At 56.1% G+C, this 21,819-nt stretch overlaps 1 protein-coding gene across 1 annotated transcript in view; it reads right to left on the bottom strand.

Annotated features, from left to right (window-relative positions):
• Positions 1-945: 945 nt before the first annotated feature.
• Positions 946-21,819, bottom strand: part of COL17A1 (collagen type XVII alpha 1 chain) — a 49,092-nt gene continuing 28,218 nt past the window's right edge. The window contains exons 24-53 of the mRNA XM_045854201.1: positions 21,016-21,078; positions 20,351-20,386; positions 19,651-19,704; positions 19,368-19,403; positions 18,880-18,915; positions 18,168-18,230; positions 16,919-16,954; positions 16,596-16,667; positions 15,720-15,746; positions 14,796-14,831; positions 12,841-12,876; positions 12,483-12,563; positions 11,066-11,101; positions 10,496-10,570; positions 9,518-9,571; positions 9,167-9,220; positions 8,409-8,468; positions 8,080-8,121; positions 7,425-7,550; positions 6,754-6,891; positions 6,261-6,320; positions 5,765-5,905; positions 4,917-5,006; positions 4,702-4,812; positions 4,043-4,189; positions 3,401-3,754; positions 2,733-2,870; positions 2,415-2,477; positions 2,188-2,268; positions 946-1,907 (exon numbers count right to left, since the gene is read on the bottom strand). Of these exons, the coding sequence (XP_045710157.1) occupies positions 1,855-1,907; positions 2,188-2,268; positions 2,415-2,477; positions 2,733-2,870; positions 3,401-3,754; positions 4,043-4,189; positions 4,702-4,812; positions 4,917-5,006; positions 5,765-5,905; positions 6,261-6,320; positions 6,754-6,891; positions 7,425-7,550; positions 8,080-8,121; positions 8,409-8,468; positions 9,167-9,220; positions 9,518-9,571; positions 10,496-10,570; positions 11,066-11,101; positions 12,483-12,563; positions 12,841-12,876; positions 14,796-14,831; positions 15,720-15,746; positions 16,596-16,667; positions 16,919-16,954; positions 18,168-18,230; positions 18,880-18,915; positions 19,368-19,403; positions 19,651-19,704; positions 20,351-20,386; positions 21,016-21,078 (2,399 nt within the window). The 3' untranslated portion in view covers positions 946-1,854. The remainder of the gene's footprint in view (positions 1,908-2,187; positions 2,269-2,414; positions 2,478-2,732; positions 2,871-3,400; positions 3,755-4,042; positions 4,190-4,701; positions 4,813-4,916; positions 5,007-5,764; positions 5,906-6,260; positions 6,321-6,753; positions 6,892-7,424; positions 7,551-8,079; positions 8,122-8,408; positions 8,469-9,166; positions 9,221-9,517; positions 9,572-10,495; positions 10,571-11,065; positions 11,102-12,482; positions 12,564-12,840; positions 12,877-14,795; positions 14,832-15,719; positions 15,747-16,595; positions 16,668-16,918; positions 16,955-18,167; positions 18,231-18,879; positions 18,916-19,367; positions 19,404-19,650; positions 19,705-20,350; positions 20,387-21,015; positions 21,079-21,819) is intronic.

Here is a 21,819-nt window from a genome sequence, read left to right on the forward strand (position 1 = left end):
GGCCTTAGAACTCTGGAGACTTTCGGATAGCTTAGAAAGGTAAGTGGGGGAAAACTCACGTCTGATTAATCAAATGAGTATCATCAAAGGGGATAGAATACTTGAGCCCTAGAAACTATTACCACACTAAAGAGACTCAGACTTTAGGTAAAACTGAAACATTAAAAAGGCACAGTGTAGTCATTTATTATATGCAGTGAGTTTTCATTAGGAAGTAAGTTATTTGAAATTCTGGAAGCCTTTTGGACTCATTTTTCAGAACTCCTACATTGATTCAGAGCAGGTACTGATGGGATACGACAGAAGAGGCAAACAGACCGTGGGGAGTGCGTGGTGCATGGCTGGTGGTTGTGGCCAGCTGTTTGGTGGTGCGGAGTTAGGCGTTGTGTTTTTCCCAGGGTAGTTTGTGAGATGGCTGGGAGAGGCCACCTGAGAAATAAGCAATCCAGTCTTTTAGAAGAACAGAGGTACAGAAGATTTCATTTAACTCCACTTCAAATTGTCCAGCAATTGAGCGTCACAGTTTGTAACAAATTCAAAAGTTAGCCTCTTTTGAATTTGCACGTCTGATTTTACTCTGCATTTCTGTGGGGCATTTGATGTTTGTGCGTTTTTCTTCATAGGCACTTTGGTATTCCATATTACTTGCTCTGTAATTATAATTACTTTGCCCCAGGGTAAATCACTACATGAATTGAGGACAATTCTGTTGCTCATCTGTTGTGTATATGCTTATTTCAAGCGACTTATGTGTATGGATTGTGATTGCCTATATTGAATTATTAGTTACAGATAAAGGTCTGCCTTTAACAATCTCAGTGATTTAACAAAATGCCGGAAACTGTGTCCCAGGATATTGTGTTTGTAGTAGTGTCAGAGTCAAACCTAAAGTATTTTCTTTCTTTTTTCTTAACTTTGGTCAGATGAATCAGATTACACATGATATTAAAAAAGGGGAAAAATCCTTTAATTGGAAATTTTACATTTGAAATGACTTTATCAAATAGACCACATTAATGTTTTTAGACATTGAAAAGTGCTTTAAAAACTGCGCCCAGTACCCAGTGCCGTTCCCTAAGTGCAGAACAGAGGTGACGTCTTTCCCAGCAGCAGGATTGCTATTTCCCTCTCCTGCTCTCCCTTGCCCCTTGCCCTCCTTTTTCTGTTTGCTGCAGTCCCGTGGATACAGGTCATAGCCACAGTCCAACAGACTTTCTAAGCAAGTGGGAACATGATATGTAGAGAGAAAAAAACTATTAGAAAGAAACCCTGTCGCCACCTTCAGAGGAAGTGAATTTCCTAACTTTTCAGTTGCAAGAGTTGCTTGTTAGCCAACTCTTCTGTGACTAGAGAATGCGGAGTGATCAGGGGAGGAAGGAGCTGATAGCACAGCTTTAAAGCATTAGCTGGAACATACCCCCACCAAGTGTTACCCCAGGAAGGTGCCCCCCTCCCATCCCCCACCCCATCTGCCATTTTTCTGAGCTCATTTTTAGGCAAAGCTCAAGGACTCCCGAGCCAACTTCTATGTACCTGGCTTCGCTAGGTTAGAGTCTGAACTAAGTGGTGAAGCAGCCCAGGGCTCTGGGCTAGAAAGCCAAGGAGTCAGTCTCCCACCACAGCACTGCAACTACTCAGGTCTGCCCAACGATGCTGTTCGATCGTGTGTCTTTGAATTATTTATGTGTGTATATATTGTTTCAGACTACAGTAAGTGTTCTAGCTGACTATTTGGCTCTGCTGTTGTCAGTAGGATATTGGGACTCCAGCTTTCACCCCTCAGAGAGATTGTGACTGAAGAGCACCAGGAGCCGTTGGGAGAACTGGTCTGTGGGCTGGTCTGCCAAGGGCGGCTCATGGTTTGGTGGCGATACTTCTCTTTCTCCGCCCGACGTAGACTTGGTCCCCTGAAAGTTAGAGAATGAAAGTTAGGAAGTCAAGATAAACTCTTGTAAGACTGTCAGTTTATTTAAATGGTTTACCCCATTTGATTACCAGACGGGTCCTCCTGTTCCTCCCTGCACTGGCACCCTCCTTCTCTCTCCCCAGCTGTCTGATTGTTATGCGAATTGCACTGTTGGCAGGCTCTGCCTTTAGTAATGGGCATTTGCCTTGATTTTTCAGGCTTGCTATGGAACGAATCCCCTGCCTCCCAGTACTCCAGAAGCTGTGGCAGCGGAGGCTTACCTTTGTCTCCTTTTTCTCCCTTGTGCCCTCGAGGGCCTGGTGGCCCAGGCTGGCCAGGTGGCCCAGCGGGGCCCCTCTGACCTAGGAGGAGAGAGAGATGCAGCATATGCCAGGAGCGTGGGGCCTGGAGGAGTGGCACAGAGCCCACCACAGCACCGGCATGGGGCTGCTTTTCCACACGAACTTGTTATGCAGGATCCTGGTGGCTGTTGCCTGCCACCACTTACCTTTGAGTCCCGGGAAGCCCATGTCTCCCTTCTGCCCGGGGGGTCCTGGAATGGCTCCATAAGCTGCAAGGGGAAAAACTGTCCTTAGACTAGCAGTGCTTCTGAAGCTGGGAGATACAGGATAGTTCAAAGTAACACAGGTAGGTAGTGGTAGAGTTTGGGCTTGGAAGAGGAAAACGAAGTTCAGAATCTGTCAGATTGTAAGCATCTCGAGTGTTAACAATGAGGTTTTCTGGGAGACAGGTCTCTGTGGGGCAGGCTCCGAGGGAGACTGTGTGGCCAGTTCCGTGTGGGAAAGCGATCTGGGGAGGCCCTTACTTCGGAAGAAGTCCACGAGGTCCTCGGTCACGTTGCTGTAGGCAGAGAAGACCTTGCTGATGCCGGGCGGCCCCTGGGGCCCAGGCTGGCCCGGTGGGCCCTGGACGGTGTAGGCCATGCCCTGCAGCAGGCCCTGACCTGTGAAACACAGAAGTGGGGGCACACTCTTCACCGTGGGGAGCCAGGTCCCAGTGCACGGAGACTAGGTCGGGTGACAGGGAAGCCCTGCAGCGTCCTTGTCATGCCTTGGGGAGGGGCGCCAGTCTCGGGCGCAGCAGGCTTTCATCAGGGGCGCTTGCTTGCCTGCATAGTCACGCTGACAAGCTGCAGGGAGGGAGGGTTTCTTACCCAGCACCTCCCCTCAGCCCCAGCAGAAACTGTCACAAAGACTTCTGAGACCCACACCAGTTAGTGCAAAGTGCAGAGACCCCAGCATTCTCTGTCCCCTGCAGCAGAGGGTCCAGCCCAGACTGGGGGCCCTTGAACCAAGCAGGGAGGAAATTAGGTTGGGGCCTCCTGTCTTCAGTCCCTGGTCCTGATTGCAGTGCTGCGGGGCTCACAGCCTGGGCACCCCGAAAATGGGAGTGGGGGTTTCCTGGGCCCAGATGTGGAGATGCTCACATGCTTCCACTCCCCCCACAGCACTGGGCCCACGTCTCCCGACTCACGCTGCAAGCTCTCCGACACCCGGACAGCCAGCTCGTTGTAATCCAGACCTCCAGCAAGGCCATTCCCGAACAGTCTGCCGTCACCGCCATACATGCCACCTCCTGCTGTCCCGTAGCCTTGGCCCAGGCCGAGGTCTGAGCCAAAGCCTCCCCCTTCACCCAGGGAGCCTCCGCTGGACCCTCCTAAGCCCATGGAAGAGCTGTAGGACGTGTCCCGGCTGACCGACGAGCTCTGCGAGGAGCTGCTGCTCCGGCTGTAGGAGCCATCCATGGACCCCAGGCGGCTGTCTCCGGGAGGTCCCTGGGGCCCAGGAGGGCCTGGGGGACCCATGATGAAGCCGCGCACATCAGGACCTGTGGAGGGGAAGCTGCGTGAGTGGGAGCTCAGGTCTGGGTGGAGAGGAAGCAGTGGGAGTTAAGGGGTCTCTCTCAGGGTCAACACTCCTAAGCCGGATGTGTAAGGAACTTCAAGGCACTTGCCCATCAGCAGGATTGTACTGGCCGGGAAGACCCTGGGCTTTCCCGGGCTGGTGGCTCTCACATGCTGGTCTCCCAGGGTCCTTTGCCTTCTGCTCCCCTCCCAGAGAGAAGCAAGGCGGGTGAAAAGGGCCTCTGAGCAGCAGCCATGTCAGGGGCACCTACTTGTCAGGTAGCTAATCAGTTCACTTCGGAAGCTGTCGGTGTTTTCAGCTGCGTGGGTTGCCAGTGCTCCTGAGACACCCGGAGGCCCTCGAGGGCCTGGGGGACCCGGAGGGCCTGGGGGGCCTGGGATGGAGGACAAGCCAGCAGCTGAGCGGGAGGCAAGAGAGAGAAAGATCAGAGATCGCCCCGCTGAGAACACTGAGTTTCCCACCCAGGGCCCTGTGTGGTCCCTTCTTGCAGAGGCGGGGGCGAGGAGGGAGCAGCTGACACCCAGAGCACCGCCAGGGAATGGTGGCCCTCCCACTCCCGACTCAGAGCCATGTTCAACCCAGATCATGTCCCTCCCCCTCAGCCCTCTGCCTCTGAGAGTGGGAACCCCGCCTTGGCTCCCGATCACACTGGTACCACCACGCTCACTGGCTCGTGAGTTCTCTGAGGGCTGCCCCTGGGTGCACTGTCTCTCCCCACTTAGCCTGCTGCTGGGCTGCAAGCACCTCAAAGCTTGTATGTCCCTCCCCAGGGCCCCAGGGCCCCAGTGCCCAGCCCTGCACGTGCTGCAGGAGGGCTGGGTAACAGGTAAATGGATTCAACGCCACAGCCACCCTTACTAAAACCCAGGCTGTAGGCCTCTGCCCTCGGCCCTGCTCCCCATGCCTTACTATGCAAGTAAGAGGAGAGATCCTCCATGCTGATGCTGGACCACGCGTTGCCTGGGACCCCTGGTGGCCCAGGGGGGCCTGGGGGCCCAACGATGCCTCTGAATTCAGATCCTGAGATACCAAGGAAAAGTGGGGGGAGTTGGTCATGGCCAGGACTGAGGGGCTCTACCTTCCATCTCAAATTGCTTGGATAGGTGTTCCCTGCTTAGCCTTACCTTGGAGCAAGGAGAGGAGCTCCTCATAGGATGTTCCCGGCAAGCCAGGGGGCCCCGGGGGGCCAGGAAGACCAATGCTGATTCCAGAACCTGGGGAACAAAATCCCAGGTTGTGATAGATTCAGACCAGATAGGGAAAGGCAGCGGGAAGCCCCCTGTGAGAGGAAGCCAGACGGAAGCGGTGTAAACGGAAGTGGAGGCAAGAAGGGGAGAAGAGAGGCAGCGGGAAGGACCGGCAGGAAGAAGAACGCAGAGATGCCATCCTGGGTCCTGACGCCAAGGAGGAGGTCAAAGAAGGGCCCACACCCTTCATCCTGCTGGGTGTGCTTGTGTATGTCGAGTATGTGCACGTGTGTATTGTGTGTATGTGTGAAGTGTGTGTACAGAGCAGTTTGTGTGTTATGTATAGAGATGTGTGTAGAGAAGTGCATGTGTGTATAAAGAAGTGTGTGTGTGAGTTGTATGTAAGAGACACGTGTCTGTATAGAGGTGTGCATGTGTGTATAGAGGTGTGTGTATAGAGAAGTGCATGTGTGTTTTGTCTGTATAGAAAAATGTGTGTGTAAAGAAGTGTGTATGTGTGAGTGTGTGTATAGGAAAGTGTTTGTGAGGTGCGTGCAAGTTCTGTGCAGGACAGTGTGTAAGACACTCATCCTGGCTTCCCTGGTCGGGCTCCTTGCCCTGCTCTGGGGCCACGGGTTTGAATAGCTCTGCAGACAGCTCGCTCCCTCCGGGTTTGGCGGAGCCCGGCAGGAGGGGGTCTGTGGGCCGTTTTGGGGAGGTTCAGCCCCCTTGTCCTCATCCTGGGCCCTCCGGGCCACCCTAGCCTGCAAGGGACAGACACTCACTCGACATGTAGCTGAGGATGCGATTGCTCAGCTCCGAGTAGTCCAAAGACTGGAGGGACCAATCTCCCCCGGCTCCTGGTGGCCCCGGGGGACCTCGAGGGCCCATGAGATGCTGGCGTAGATACTGACGCACGTCATCCCCTGAAAGGAAAGGGTGTGTTAGTATGGACCGCCCAGGCTCCGGGACAGCCACAGCCTGCTCTCCCCACACTGACTGACAAGCGGCATGTGTGGCTGTAGTTCTCAGGCCCATGGGGGTTCCAGCGAGCTCATCGGTACCTGGGGGGCGCCTGCCTGCTTGGCTGGCACTGGGCAGGGGGACTGCTGCCCCCTTTCCAGTCCGTGGCTGGGAGCCGCGAGGGAGTGGCTCCTTGTCCTGAAGGACCCCCTCCCCTTTGCAGCCCTCACGAAGCTTGTCCGAGGGACAGGATGAGCCTGACCAGGGCAGTCGGGAGAAGGCAAACGGGCCGCCGCCAGCCCACTGCAGGAGACTCACGCTGTAGCGCAGCCAAGATGTCTTCAGACGTGACGGACGAGCTGATGCTGTGCCCCGAAGCTGTCAGGGGGGAAACCCAGGGTTACCTGCCAGTTGCACTGAAGCAACGCCCCATTGCTCCAGAATCACAAAGACCTGGGCAACTGGCTGCTTCCATTCAGGGGAGATGAATGGAAGGAGCAGTAGGAGGCCATTTTTAAAGCATGAAAATGTCAAGCGTTATTTTTGTTTTTGTTTGATAAGAAATGGGAGTGTTTTGGGGAGCATGCTTTAAGTCCTCAGAGACCCTGTTGGCCCGAAGGACCCCACTTCCCACATCTGGGACGCATTTGTCACACACAGCCAGAGGGCTCACTAAACGTGGCTCTGCAGTGTCCCTTCATCTGAGCAAGCCCCTTTTGAGGCCCGATCAATCACCAGGGGTTCGGACTTGAACATCACACCGAGAAGACAGGAGAAGCCAACAGCTTTCAGCCGCGCGGGAGAGGCTTACCCTGTAAGTAGCTCACGACGAGGCTTGCCAGCTCTGCGTAGTTGAAAGTCTCACCCCCGATGGTGGTGACAGGCCCGGGAGGACCAGGAGGGCCTGGGGGACCCTGAACTCCAGAGAGATAAGACCTAACACTGTCACCTGCCAACAAAGAAATAAAGCAAGGTCAAGCCTGTCCCCAAGTGGGCACGTCCTCCTCATGGAGGGGACCTGAAGCACTTGATGAAGCGCCTGCCCCAGCCCCACGCGGGCCCAAGGCAGGGCCAGCAGGGAGCCTAGATGTCTTGTTACGGATGGAGAAACCGAGGCGTACGTTGGGTCAGGAAGTACTCGAGGGCTGTGGACCAACAAGAAGACTCTAGTCAGCCACCCATTTGACAAAGCTCTGCTGCCCACACTTGTGGGAATCACACATGTTCATGAAGAGCACAGGGATGGGGGCAGGGGAGTGCACACGTGAGAGCGTGTGTAGCTGCATATGCATGTGGACAAGCGTGTGGGTGTGCGAGTCTCCACTGGGTGAGGCTGGGGTCATCTGTGTGGGCAGCTGGAAGGCAGGAGCTCACGGACCTGCTGTCTCAGCTCCAGGGGAGGAAGACCTGGGCCTGGCTGTACAGACACCGACCCCCCAGGACAGACATGCGCACACACAGCCCACCGAACCCCACACTCACTCTGCATGTACTCGGAGATGTACTGCTGAATCTCCAGGCCCGAGCTGCTGATGGAGCCCGGAGGCCCAGGGGGCCCCGGTGGGCCCGGCGGGCCCGGCATGAACGTGGTGCTGGATGATGATCCCCCTGGAAGAAAGGAAGCCCTCTGAGCGGGTTTCTCTACCCTAGAGTCCCGCAGAGGGGCCCAGGCACTGCTCCCACAGTCTGGGGAGGGGGTCTTCCTCAGTGGAAGAAAGAGGACAGTGGCAAAGAGAAGGGGCCCCGCAAAAGAGGAAAGGAGGGCCTGCAGCAGCCGCTGTCTGCGAGGGGCACAGCCGTGGGAGCTCTCCAGGCCAGACCCTCCTCCTCTCCTTCGGCAGCTGGCTCACCGCCTGGGTCTCCCTCGTCTCTGCACCCCCGCACCCCCCAGCTCCCACCTTCCGTCACTGGCATTTTTAGTCATCTTTACATGCTGGGGTTCTTCCCTCCTGCCCCCACTAACATGTAAACTCCTTAAGGCCCCTCAGAGATCCTAGCATGTGGAAAGTACCTAATCAACATTGAATCATGGAGAAATGGATGAATGAATGAATAAATGAATGAATCCTTGTTTCATTAGCATAAGCAGCCTTGCTTGAAGAAGGGGAGAGGAACTTTGGTCACCTATGGTACTTACCTTGGGAGGAACCACCAGGAATGCCAGGGAATCCGGGATCACCTGGAATCCGAAATGAGAAGCCCGGTTCGCATCACCTCCCCTTATCTGCACGTGGCTCAACCATTGTTTCATGTCTCTGTCTCGGCAGCTACATCACAAGCTCCCTTTGGGCAGAGCCTGTGTGTGTCCCCACATCCCCACCCCTTCCTCCCCGCAGCCTCTCCTTTCTTCCCCCTTCTCTTCTCCACAGGCTTTAGCACCAGTAAGTGCAGGCTGCTCTTAGCCAGGCTTCGGGAGCCAGCATTACTCCTACTTCTTGCTGCCTTCGTGGCTGCTCGCTCACTGACCTCTGTCACCTTTAGGGCCTCGGGGACCAGGTGGGCCTGGAGGGCCGGGGAAGAAGTTCTCTGCAGAGGAAAGAAACAGTTTTGAGTGTGGACACAATGATTCTGTGAGGGAGCAGCACCTAACACAGCATTCGTCACACTGCAGATTCTCGATCAATATTTATCGAGTGGTTGGTTATATGGATGGATGAACAGCTAGAAGTAGGTGGATGCTTGGATGGATGGATGGATGGATGGATGGATGGATGGATGATAAATAGATGAATGAATGATGGGATGAATGGATAAATGGATGGATGGATGGGTGGATACATGGATGATTAGATGAATGAATGGTTGGGTGAATGGATGGATGGATGGATTTTCTATGAGGCAGTAGTTCTGGGCTATTTGCTCTAAAGCTATTGCCATATGTTTTTTTGTTGCACTGTCAGCACTTATTTCATATACATGTGTCCTGCCTACTTCACGAGACCTGGGCTCCCCAAGGACAGGAACCAGGTGTTCCCAGTCAGCCCAGATCTCCCCTAGGGCAGAACTGGCTCCCTCCCTCAGGCTAGGATAACAGGTGGCTGGGTTATCATCATTTACCCTCTGTACCTGCAGCAGGTGGCATGGAATGTATGTGCCCACACCCTGGTGGAAAGTCAGGAGGAAGCAAGGGAGTAGGTCGGGAAGACCGAATGCCTGTGACCAGAGAAGGTCCTGGGGCTAGGGCTGAGGTGGAGAACAGGTGTGACTTGACTCCACAGCATTACCTGAGTCGGCCCGGAGAGATCCTGGTGGGCCTGGTGGACCTGGCAAGCCTTTCCCTAGAGAAGAGAACCCACAGGATTAATTAATGCCAAGAGCTGGGCCAAGAGCCCTCTGCTCAGGAGACGTGGCAGGAAAGCCCTTTTCTAAGAGGCAGCCCAGAAGAAGCCTGAGCTCTGGCCCCATTGTTTTGTCCACCACCCCCCCCGCCCCGGGCCCCGGAGTCATGGAGGGCCTGGAGTGGAAGGGCCCGCAGGAGAGGATGAGGAAGGGGCAGGACCTGGCTTCCTTACTAAGTCCTTGAGTCTCCTGTGCCCCACAATTCCCCTCCTTCCAAAGATCCCTGAGATGCTCACCTGGTGGCCCAGGTGGTCCAGGTGGGCCTGGAGGACCTTGTAAATCAATACCCTCTATGGAGAGAAGAAAACAGAAATGAGCAAAAGCTGACATGGGGCTGCTTTCCACCACCTCCTCCCCTCGCCAAGATCATTAGTGCCAAGCACCGCAGGCTATACTTACACCCCACACATCAGGCCCTGGGTCATGGCGCACGACCCTCAAGCACCCCCTCTGCTAGGAGTGCCCTTGCTCAGAGGCAGGGCAGGGCTAAAGTCAAACTCCCCGAGAACTAATACAGGTGTATTGAGTGATAGGTAAGAACACGGCTTCAGTGTCAGAGAGCCTTAGTTCAAATCCCTGCTCCACCACCTCTGGCTGATGACTTTGGCCAGTTCTCAACCTTCATCAGCAACAGCGTCCTCCTCTGTAAACCAGAGGCATAAGGCCTGTGTCACAGGGGCCTTGTGAAGACTCAGTGAGATGCCATGGCATGTCTTGCGCCTATGACCGCTGGACCAGGGCTGGCCAGGTGCTCAGGTGCTGAGGTAGAGGCCCAGCATCCTCGCTGCCCGGGCTCTTTAAAGGACAAGGGCCTGGCAGTCCGCCCTCCCAGCTCAAGCCTGAGGCTGAGAACCTACAGACCCTTGTCACTGCTCCCAGGGGGTGGGGTAGTGTCCTCCTGCCAGCGACACTAACAGTGTCTGGGTACCCTGGACCCAGGGTCTCTGTGCCCATGGTGCCCCTGGTGTCCGAGAACCTCTCTGACAGCTGCCCCATCCCCAGTGAATCACCCCCCCCCCACCCCCTGCTGCAGCTGACAAAGCCCTTGCTGTTCGGTCTCAGCTGGCATGGCTTTGCAGAGGAACTGGCTATCCTCACCCACATCCGGGGCTCTGGATGACACACTGGTGTAGCTACCACAGGCCCCGGGGTGCTGACCCCTCTCCCACTCTCGCCCCCTGCATCACGGGCCCTGGGGAACACGGGGCACTCACGAGCAGAGAGGACCTCGGAGATGGAGCTGCTGCTGACGAACGACTCACCAGCGAGCCCTCGCTCGCCTCGTGGGCCTGTGGGGAGACATGGAGTTAGAGTGGGTGCCCCAGCAGCCCAGGCGCCTGGGGCCTGGCAGGCCAGAGCGACGGCAAACTTTCCTGCTGGGCAGACACACCCCGGGAGGGGCACATTGGCTTTCCCTAAACCGGTTTTTTTTTTTTTTGTACAGATCTCTAAGTGGTGGCACAATTATTAAGGTCGGGTCACAAGAGGCCTGAGGCCTGTGAACATAGCTGAGCTTGACCCTGACCCGGTGGCCACAGAGCTGCCATCCCCTGTCCCGTGGACCCCTGCTTCCTCGGAGACAAGGGAGGGGGTGAGAGCAGGTGTCTGTCTCCTCTTGCGGCTGAGGCTTCGTAAAGCCCTCGATGCAGGACCATCCCCCCTCCCCACCCCCACCCCAAAGGCACATCTCTCGCGTCATTTACAGACTGGGGCCCAAGTCCCTCCCGGGAAGGAAGCCCTCCCGACTGAGGCGGCAGTCGTGCGTCCTCTCGGGCATGACATACCTTGCTGTCCTGGGAGACCAGCTGGGCCGATGGGGCCTGGAAATGGGGTTGGGGAAGAAAGGGCGTTGTCACGTCTCTAGGGTCACAGTTCTAGAAAGCGCTGAGGGAAATGCAAGTCCAGGCGCACACATAGCTTCCTCGCAAGCCATGCAACAGTGGCCCAGAGGTCAGCTTGCCTATCGGAGGGCCATGCGCAGTTGGAGGCCAGCCCGGAGGCCCACTCGGGTGAGAATTCCTCTGCCCAGTGCAGGGCCCCTGGGACGGGCCGGACTGCCCTCTCGGACACCGTCCTTCAATGACGAGGGGCTTCTAAACACTCCCCTTGCCCCTGTCTCACTAGAGCTCGTCAGGAGGAAAGGCTGGTCCGCACTTGCATTGGTCATGTTAAACCATGTGCTCCATTCACATGTGAAGGTTTTTTAGTAATTAAAGGGTAGATACAGTTGACCCTTGACAACATGGGGGTTGGGGCTCTGACCCTCTGCGTAGCTGAAAATTTGTGTATAACTTTTGACTTGCCAAAAAATCTATACTAAAAGCCTGCTGTTGGCTGGAAGCCTTACCAATAACAGTCAGTTAACACATGCTTTATATGTTATATGTACTCTATACTATATTTATACAATAAAGCAGGCTAGAGAAGAAAGAAAATGTTATTAGGAAAATTACAAGGTTTGTTTGTGAGTTTTTTCAGGTTGCCACAAATCTCCAAAAAAAACTTCCAACATATTCATTGGAAATTGTTTGCGTAGAAGTGAACCTGCCCTGTTCAAACCCATCTAGGCGGCAAAATAACAGGCTTTTTGGAAAAATAGGAGAAAAGTATCACCTGTAATTCTTTAACTTGTAACATTTTATTTCTTTCCGGCATTTCTCGCATCTTGTAAAAATACTGTTGCAGCCACAGAGCACACTTAATAAACATTCTGCTCTTTCAAATAACACTGTTATCTCCTAACAACTTTCTTTTAAGTCCTCATATTTTTGTAACAGTTTCACTTTTGTTGGACAGTTTGGGGATATTTTCTTCAAACAGATCCCTAGCATTTTTGTTGCCCTCGATGCCTGTTATCCAACTGTTTTCTGAGAGGAAACGATTCAAAGACCATGGGCTCTAACCAGGCATCAAACACTGGCTCTAGAGGCAGAAGGGCTCGGGCCAAACCCTGGCTCTGCTGCGTGTCAGCTGAGCCACCTCGGGCGAGTCATTTACAAGCTGGAGGCCCTCACAGTGCTGCGGGGTCTGGAGCAGCGAGGCCCGCCTGTGCGGGGCTGCCTGGGAGTGGGCCTACTCTCCCCGCCCCCGCCCCCCCTCCGGGTCCTGCCCTGGGTTTCGGTATTTGAGCCAACACTGACTTAGTCAAATGCAACCTAGGCCTGCTGCTGATTTGGGAGCAAAGCAAGAAAACAGACTGACCTGGGATACCTGGAGGTCCCGGGGGTCCCATGGGTCCAGGAGGTCCTGGGGGACCTGGGACAGTGAGAGTCGATGACCCCTCTGAAAACAAAAGACACATGGAGCACTGAACCCCACTCTTCTGGCTCAGAGGCGCTGGGACCCAGGCCAGGCTGGGGGGCGGGCCGAGTCAGCGCCTCTTGCTCTCATTGCTTCAAAACTCCACGCCCCCCACCCCACCTTGCTGCCAATGGGAAGAGCCCTGCACTGCATCCTGCCCAAAGCACCATGTTCACAGACTGGTGCTTCCTGAGGGGGCAATGGCAGAGCCAGGGCAGGTACCTGGGACCCGAGAGCCCACAGCACAGGGCCTGCCTACCTGCAGTGACGATCCTGCCTGCAGTTCCTGGTTCACCTGGGAGGGGAGGAAAAGGAGAGCGGTTGTTCCCAGGATCAATTAGTGGCCCAATAAGTCATTTCCAAGCCTTCTGATTACATCTGAGACCCACTCCCGGGCCTCTAACCCGCAGGCTAACGGCATTTTAATGAACTGAGGGGCGAGTTCAGGACACATTAAGCACCAGTCTCGCCCCGGAGATCCTGGAGGCTGGAGCATCAATCTTCTTGGCTCACTTTCACTTTGGGAAGAAGCTGGGACTCCCCGAAGGTGAATGGAGAAGAGTTTGCCTTCCAGTGAGGCCGGGATGAGGCTGACTCGAGAGTCATTCCCACTCCCACACTCTTCTCCCACAGCGGGTGGCTCGGGATCTTCCTGGGGTCGGGCTTAAGTGGGAGAAGTACCGAGAGGTCAGAGGACAGCAGCAGGAGCCCCCAGGTAGAGCCGGTTTCAGGGTGCCCCACGGGTGCTGCTGTCCTGGGACAGCAGTGGGGCCCGCGCAGGCAGAATGGGGTTCTGTGGCTGGTAAGGGGGGAAAGCTGCATAAGGGTTGACAGGTGTCTCTTCTGCCAGTGCCTCCGAGGGTTGAAAAGGCAGGTGTGCGTGGGGCACCTCCAAGAAGGGGCCGCCAGGCTCTCGCTTCCCCATGGCATCCAGCACCAGGCGCCACCACAGTGAGGCCTCTCTTGGGACTGGAAACACATACACACGGGCTCTGGGAACCGAGCGAGTGAAGCCGAAGACGGAGAGGCCTCCCCTGGGCACTTTCAGGGGCCTCTTGTGGCGTTCCCCTGGTCTGTGAGCAATTCAGCCCCCTGCCCATGGGGCTGCCATGATGTCCCTCTCAGGGGAAGTGGAGGGCTGGTCTCCGCTTGTCATCCGCCAGCCCCTGGCGGTCAAGGCCAAGAGAGGAGAAAGTACTTGAGTTCATTTCATTGGAGTGCAGTTGGTATTAGGTAAAATGTCCACCTTTTGTGCACATTGTCCCGGGAGGGTCCCAAGTCCCCTGTGGACAGGACGTCATGGGCCCTGAAGGGCAGGGTGCCAGGCATTCTTGGGAATCTCCAAACCTATGTGTCTCACTCACTGAAGGTGCCAGCGATCCGAGAACATGTCTGTGGGCCCAGAGTTCTGTCTGGGATGTGTGAACTCAGTTGTTGTTATTCTCAATTACATTCGTTTGTCCTAAAAGAACGCCTTGGCCTGACCAGTCACTGGAAATAGTTTCCAAAAAGTACTTATTTTGTTCCTCGGGTCCTCACAAGGTGACAGTGGCTGGTCCTGACAGAGCACAGCTGTGCCGCCCGTCAGGGTTCAGGACGTGCGGTCGCAGGGGCGGGAGGAGGAAGACCATCCCTGAGCACGGTTCTCCCTGGCCTGGCTCGGGGCTGGGGCCTGATGGTGCGGAACTGGAGAGTTCTGGAGAGTTCCATCTATGTACAGGGGTCACTCGCCTGGCCCTGGTCAACCCAATGAGGGTCGGCCCCTCCCGGCAGCATCTTAGACTCTCCCCACTGCCTGCATTAAAGCCCCCGTGTGACTGATAAGGTAAGGTGGTTCCTGGCCCAGGAGAGTCACGTTACAGGGCACCAAGCCTAAGCGAGGGGGTTGAGCACTAGTGGGAGGTCAGGACACGGAAGAGCTTTTGGCGGTAGGAGCAGCAGCCTCCAGCTCCTCCTCTGACAATGGCCTGCAGGCGTGCAGGCACCACAGTGAGGCTCCCGTTTGTGCCGTAGGAGGTAGGTGTGTGGGGCAGGGTTCAGGGCTCAGCACCGATCCGACTCCCCGGCCTCCAGCCTTCCACTGAGGCCACTAGATGCCACTGTTGATCCAGGCTCTGCCCAGAGGGGGGCTTCCCCCGGCCAATCCTTCCCTTCCCGCAAAAAAAAAAAAAGACTTGTGAAAAGAAAGAAAATGTAATTTGGAAAATCACTTACCTTTAGTCCCTGGTCGGCCAGGGGTTCCAGGAAGTCCTGATGTGATGGAAAACGAGGCAGTCAGGACAGTTCAGGCCCAGCGACTCCCGACGCCCTCTGCCAGTGACTGGCGCTCTTCCCTGTCCCTTAGTAGAGCCACTGTCGCTGGGGGCAAGCTGGGGACCTGCCTGGCTCTGCCTTCTGCTCGAGCGGAGGTGCCCCTAGGGGAGCCTCTTGCTCTGAGCCCTTCTGCTTCTCTGGGAAACGGGGCCACAGTGGGGCTTGAGGGAGGCAGAGGCCCAGGGACGCAGCTTTAGGGGATCCTTGCCCTCCCCCCTGCCTGCAGAGCAGCTGCCATCCCCCCCAACCCTGCAGAGTTGGGGGGTAGTGGTTCCTGCAGCTGATGCTTTTGTCTGTTCGACTCCACCAGGGAGCCCCTGAAGGGGTCCCCGCGCCCTCATCATTTGGGGGAACATGCTGCTTGACTTCATTCTACATCTTGGCCTAATTTCCTGTAGTAGTCAGGGCCGGGTGTGGCGACAGTGCACATGGGTCCAACTGTAGGACAGACTCTGACCCCTGGGCTATCCCAGAGAACCTGGGCCCCTCTGCGTGAGGTGAGCACCCACTCCCTAACACGCCAACCAGGCCGGGGGCCACTGCGGGGCCAGTGCGACTCCTGCGCCCTGGGCCGAAGGGGAGCAGGGCTCAGGCAGGCAGAATTGGCACATGAGCTAACTCCATTTTTACCAGAATGGCTTTCTAGATTGTTCTGTGCATAATTTTCCTTCCTCAAGACTCACAGTAAAAGGACCCAAACCCACGTTCACTGGGAGGCTGAGGGGAGGAGACCAGGAAACTCAAGGCGGCTGGAGGAGAGGCATGTGTGGAATGCTGGAAGGCTGGAATGGGGGGCTTCCAGGGTGGTGTTTGGAAGTGACTCACCTGGAGGTCCTGGGGGTCCTGTGAGGCCTACAGGAAAGAAAACACAGGAGGGGAGAGTGGAAGGGTTGAGGAGCCACGCCCTCAGCTGCAGGAGCAGGTGGGATTGGGGGGCAGGAGGACCAACTCTGAGTCTGGGGCAGCCAGACTCCCAAGTCCTCCTAGCACTGGGCCAAGAGCAGTTCCTGGACTCAGCAGTGAAGTGACCCACTGCTCCCTCGGGTGATGGTTCCTTGGCCTCTTGGGGTCACAGACCCTCTGGCACCTGAGAGCCATGAACCCAGAAAACTCACACCCTCACTGAGGCCTCAGGCTGCCCCCAGGCCCCCTCCGTGGTGCTCCCCACCTTTGCACCCAACAAAGGAGCCAGGAGGACCCTGCCCATCCCTGCCCGTCGATGAAGGCCTCGCCCCTCTCAGCTTCCTTGGTGTGTTCTGATTTGTTTCTGCTGCAGCCCTGAGGATCTCGCTCCTGTTGGGCCTTCGATGGAGACGCTAACAATGGCCTCTCTCATCAGACTGGAGGGAATTAGTGAGGGTCCAGGTTCGGCCCGAGGGGAGGTGGACCAGAGGGGAAGGAAGGCTCAGAGGAGCAAGGTACTGAAGTGGTGTCACACTCTGCAGTTTTAAAGAAGAGTCCTTGCCCCTTTCTACAGCTCCTTGCTTTCAACCATTAAGCTCTTTCTTCCCAGTTGCCGGATGTGGGGACCCTGAGGATTCAGGACACGCAACCCCTGCACACAGAACCAGCCAGCCAGCAGCTGTAGCTCCCTGCTGAGCTGCTGGAGGAGAATGGGATAAAGGCATGCACACACACACATGCACACGCATGCACACGCACACAGAGCAGGGCCTTGGCTCCCTCTTCCGGCTCTGTTACCTGGCTTTCCTGGGTCTCCAGAAGGTCCTGGGGGTCCTCGGGTTCCAGGCATCCCTGTGAGACCTTGTTCACCTGGAGAGAGTATGACCAATGTGCAGATGTCTTCCTTCTGGGAAAGCTGAACCAGCCTTCTGCGGAGGCTTTCCTGGGGTTTTACTGAGTAACTCGCAGGCAGGTGGGGAGGAGAAGGCTAACAAGACCCTACTTTGCGTGTTTCTACGTGACACATGCCCCCCTGGCGCTGTGACTCGGGGACGTGGGTGGGTTGGCACATAGCAGGCAGGGGAGGCAGCGAGGGTGAGGAGAGCCGATCGGTGACCAACCTCTTGGGCCTTGGTGTCCATCAGGTCCCGCGGGTCCTAGGAAAACAGAACCACATAGCTCATCAGCAACTCCCAGAGCTGTTCTCGGACGCCCCCCCGCTGCGCGTCAGGTTGACATCACGCTGTCTCCCAGGTGGGGAGCCCATGGGTCCTGCCCATGGGTCCTTCCCGTGGCCGGCGAAAGCAGAAAAAGCCCAGTCTCTGTCACACCCCTGGATGCAGCGTTCTCCCTGCCCTCTCCTCCAGAACCAGGAGCCGTCCACTCTCCTGCTAAGAACCGCTCCCTGACTCCCTGCTGACCTCCAGTGCCCTTGGCAGGACCCCGCACACACCAGATGCCCAACAAGGGCCGGCCTCCTGTATGCTCAGGGCCCTGGAAGTCAGGGTCTTCCAAGTTCTTGTTCCTCTGCTCCAGTGATCCGACCTTCTCGGAGGTCCTTCTGGGACTATGTCTTGCTTTTCCCCACCTCTCTGCCTTTCTTTTCTTATGTTGTTGTTTCTCATGGAATTTTCCAAATTGGTCATGATCAACATCTTCCCTACTTTTTAGGACAATCTGAAATGCCTCTTCCTTCACCTTCCTGGCTGGAAGAAAGCTCTCTCTCCACTCTATCCTCCTTGCACTCTGTAGCTTTTACGGCGCTTGTCACTTCATATGGGCTTTGTCTCCCCTGAGGTGGGTGAAGCATCTTGCTTGCCCAGCACAGAGTGAGCACTTCCTAACAGTTTGTTAAATGAATGAGAAAGTGAATAAGTCACATCCCCCATTGGAAGGGCTTAAGCACTTCTGGGAGTTGGTGCTAAATGCCTGGCCCTCTGAGGTTCCTTGGCCAGCTCCATGTCCTGGCTGACAGGCCCCTTGGTGAAGGTCAGCACTAGGGTGAACCCTGGATCCGGCTGTGAGACTGGCCCTGGGACGTCACGGCTATGTCTGGAATACTTTGGATCCCAAAGGACTCCCACACTCTCTGTCCACCCCAGGGGCCCAAGTGGCTCGGGGGCAGGAACCAGGGTGGAGGCCAAGGCTTGCCAAGTCTCCCCAAAGCAGTGAGAAACCCAGAGAGGCGACCGCTGCTCTCTGAGGCCCAGGAGGGGTGTGCAGGCCACAGATGGCCTGTGAATAGAGCTTCAACAAGGGGTGGGCGGGTCAGAGACCAGGAGTGGTGGCTCTAGAAGAATCTCGGCTCTACAGCCGTGATGACACCAGAGTGGGGCAGACCTGCTGCATTCGCTCCCCTGCGACACTCACCCATTGCTCCTTTAGCTCCAGGCTCGCCCACAGCCCCAGGCAGACCTTTCAAGCCTGGTTCACCTGCAAAGGAAGTGCACTAGCTGGCTGAAAGCTTTCAAGCTTTGCATCCTTGATGGTGGTAGAATGTTGCACCCTCCCTGCCCATGCCCAAGCCTGCCACTTCCCAACCAGATGAGCTTGGAGTGCCAAACAGAGACTGGGGATATAGTGTCTCTGCCTAGACTCTATGGTCAGGGCCACCTGGACAGCAGGCATAGACTGCCTGGAGTCACCTGGACTGAAGTTGCACGTGTGTGAGTCTTATTTCCTTGGCAACAGAGAGCTACCCCTTGTAGCCAAAGTAGCATTACTACTAGTTTCCTTTTTAATCATGCAAGTTGGCAGGAGGTGAGTGGATGAAAGGGGACAAGTAGCACCAACTTTCTGCTGCTCTGGAAAGAGCTTAATTTTTTCAACTGATTCCCCAAAAGAATCAGTGACAATCATTCCTCCTTCCCTGCCCCAGACATACACTGTCTGGACTCTACATCTTGATGCTGGCTTACACTGCAGTTCAGGCTTTATCTTGTCTGTGTTTTGCTAGACTGCAAGTTTTCTGAAGTAGATGGAGATTCAGTCCCATACTTCTATGTATTTCCCCCACTCCAGTGCCTAACAGATTTATAGAAAGTCTTTAAATAATCAACATGGATTCCCACGTAGGACTGACCTGTGAGGCCTCGGGGTCCTTTCTCACCCTGGTCACCTAAAACAAAACATGGGGTGGGTGGGGACAGGAAGCATCAGTAAGCAGCAAGGAAAACATTTCCACCCAGGTGGAGGGAGCCTGGCTGCTGCACGGTTCTCATTGTACCTGGAAGCCACTGTCAGCAGAACCTTTGCCGGGAACGTGTCCCTTGTGAAGCCCAAGGGGCACTTTGATGCCCCCCACAAACTGAGCCCAGCTGCTGCTGTCACACAATGGGCACTGCGCCCTCACCACACTGAGAGCCGCCCGGTCACAGTGCTATGATGGTGGTGCTTTGTGGCCCCCCGTTGTGCCTCAGTTTCCCTGTCTGGCAGGCACATCCCTCCCAGCCTCAGGGTCCCGGAGCCAGAGCCATGTGTGTTCCTGGGCACCAGGGCCTGAGTCACGTTTGGGTTCCCAGGAGTCAGGCGGGCTCTGGTGATATCTGAGCAGGAGTAGGGGCAACATACCTTTGGGCCCTGGTGGCCCCATAGGTCCTCTGTCACCTGAAAAAGGAATGGACAAGTTGGTGTGAAGAGCCTGGGTGAGGAGGGCCAAGAAGCGTGGTGTCTGTGTGTAAAGACAGGCACCCCCATCCCACCACCCTGACTTTCCCTTCTCCTCGTATTTCTGTCAGCCTGCACAGGCTGCTGGTCATGTCTGTCTGACCCTCTCTGTCCCCCCAAGACCTTCCTCTTGAGTGACCAGCACCTACAGGGTGACACCTCTCCTGGCTGCTCCCCACCAGCTTACCTTTGACCCCGGGGCTCCCTGCTTCACCTCGGAGTCCTTGGAGACCTACAGGGCCTGCAGGCAGAGGAGACCATGCAGGCAGGTGAGTGCCATGGCTTTGGAAAGGACGGACACACGCACACAGAGACAAACATGCACACACACAGGCACATACCCAGGTACACACCCATGGGTGCATACACACACACCCAGGATTAAAAACCAAGGGCTGCTCTCTGCAGAGGCCCCCCCCGCACCCCCCCCCCACCGCCCCTGCCACGGCCCCTCTACATTGTCCTGGTGCAGGTCCTTTGCCCCTGTGATTAGCAGGCCCAGGTCATAAGGACAACTTTGGGACCCTGGCAGGGGCCTTGGCCTGCATTACAACATGGGCTGTAGCTCGAGATTCCCAAGACAGCAGGACGAGCCCTGGCCCCAGGGATGAGGCAGAGGCAGGCATTACTCAAAGCGGGGTGGGGCGGAGCAGCCTGCAGCTGGGGTGGCCAGAGGGCTGCAGGCCCCACCCGGGCCAGAGTGGCTCCACAGGGCCCGCAGGCACCCAACCTCAGCCCAGGGGCACACAGTGTGGATGCGAGTTTTGTGCCCCTAGGCTCTCTTTATAATTGCTTCTTTTGCTTAAAAAGTGCTTGTTTTTCTTTTTAGCGTCCCTTTCTTTGCCCCAGAAACAGCATGTATCAATAGGAAGAAGCAGTGCACTGACCTGGTGGGCCCTGTGGGCCAGGAGAACCACTGGCACCTGGGAAGGACGACAAAACGACAATAATCAGAAGGGTGGGGTGCAGGCCAGGGACCTCCGACCCCACAAGGTGTGGGTTCTTGTCAGGACCCTGGAGCCTGTGGGTCCAAGACGACCCAAGTCCGGTGCCAAGTCTTCCTCAGGGAGGAAGATGAAGCTGAAGCTGAAGCTGGTGGGATCACGAGAACCCCTGCTCCTTCCTAGTCAGAGTAAAACGTCTGGGCTGGGGCGGGGGAAGGAGGAGAGGTGACCAGGTGGCTTCAAACAGAGAAGGCCCATTCTCCCGGGTCATTCAGACAGGTTGCTTTAGAATGTGTGCACCTGGGCCCCAGTGCGTGCAGACAGGTGAGGAAATCGACTTCTGAGTTCCTGGTCCATCTATTCACTTAGGGGCCACATAATAACGCCATTGAAAACAGGTGAAAACGCAGCCCCAAATCCACCCTGCAGCCAAAACTAGCCCCCATCCTGACCCCCAGGCACTCCCTTGTGGGGGCCCTCTCAGGGCCCATTGCCCCTGAACGGGCCTGGGATAGGGGGTGGTGGCCACCTGGGATCCCAGCACCTGGACCTCTGTGATCCATTCTGGGCACAGTACACTCGGGGGCCATCCTGGGACCTTGACTTACCTTTGGGGCCCACAGAGCCTGGGACACCGGGGGGGCCTGGAATGCCCACCTCACCAGCAAGCCCTGGGGAGAAATGAGCGCTCTGAGAGTGTGTCCTAGTGTGGTTGCCCTCCAGGCCGGCAGTGTCATTTAGGGGATGGCTCCCACCCTGCCAGTGACCTCTGCCCCACGTGGTGCCTCCCTGAGACCACGAATCAGTAAAACACCTTCAACTTCTACCCTCAGAGCCTTTATGCTCGATGTCTGGCACCTGAGGTACTCGATAAACACTTGTTGCCTCCTTGAGAAATATTTTTAACAGAAAGGGAAGCTAAAAATAAAGCTTCTTGCTCATAGTCTGTTGGCATCGAGAGGATTTCTGGTGTCTGCACTCAGTTTTTCTTGATAAAAACAGATTCATGTAAAAAAATCTAATTGCAAAATCTCCCCAGACCCCTGCAGGGCTGGGCCTGTGCCTGGGGTTTTCCATGCCCCCTTCCCTGACTAGTTCCAGCCAAGAGAGGCCCGAGGGCCTGAGCCCCACTCTGCCTTCCACCAGGCCCTGCCACAAACCATTTATCTCAGCCCTGGCTCCTCCCTGCCCCATGCCGGGGGGAGACCCCTTTCTCCCTGTGACCACGCTCTCCATGCATTCTGAGCTCTACAAGGCTCCTGGTCTGAGGCCTGACCCAGCAGCCTGGCCCACACCCCTCTGTGCCCACCAGGCTGGTGCAGACCCTGGCTCAAGGCACCCAGCAAATGCTAGGGAAAGGAGGGAGGGGGGTGAGGGAGATGGAAGAAGGAAGCATGGATGTAGCTGACCCT

Source organism: Phyllostomus hastatus, unplaced genomic scaffold (assembly GCF_019186645.2).
Source record: "Phyllostomus hastatus isolate PE091 unplaced genomic scaffold, TTU_PhHast_1.1 phas_scaffold_1066, whole genome shotgun sequence".
NCBI classification, from domain to species: domain Eukaryota; kingdom Metazoa; phylum Chordata; class Mammalia; order Chiroptera; family Phyllostomidae; genus Phyllostomus; species Phyllostomus hastatus.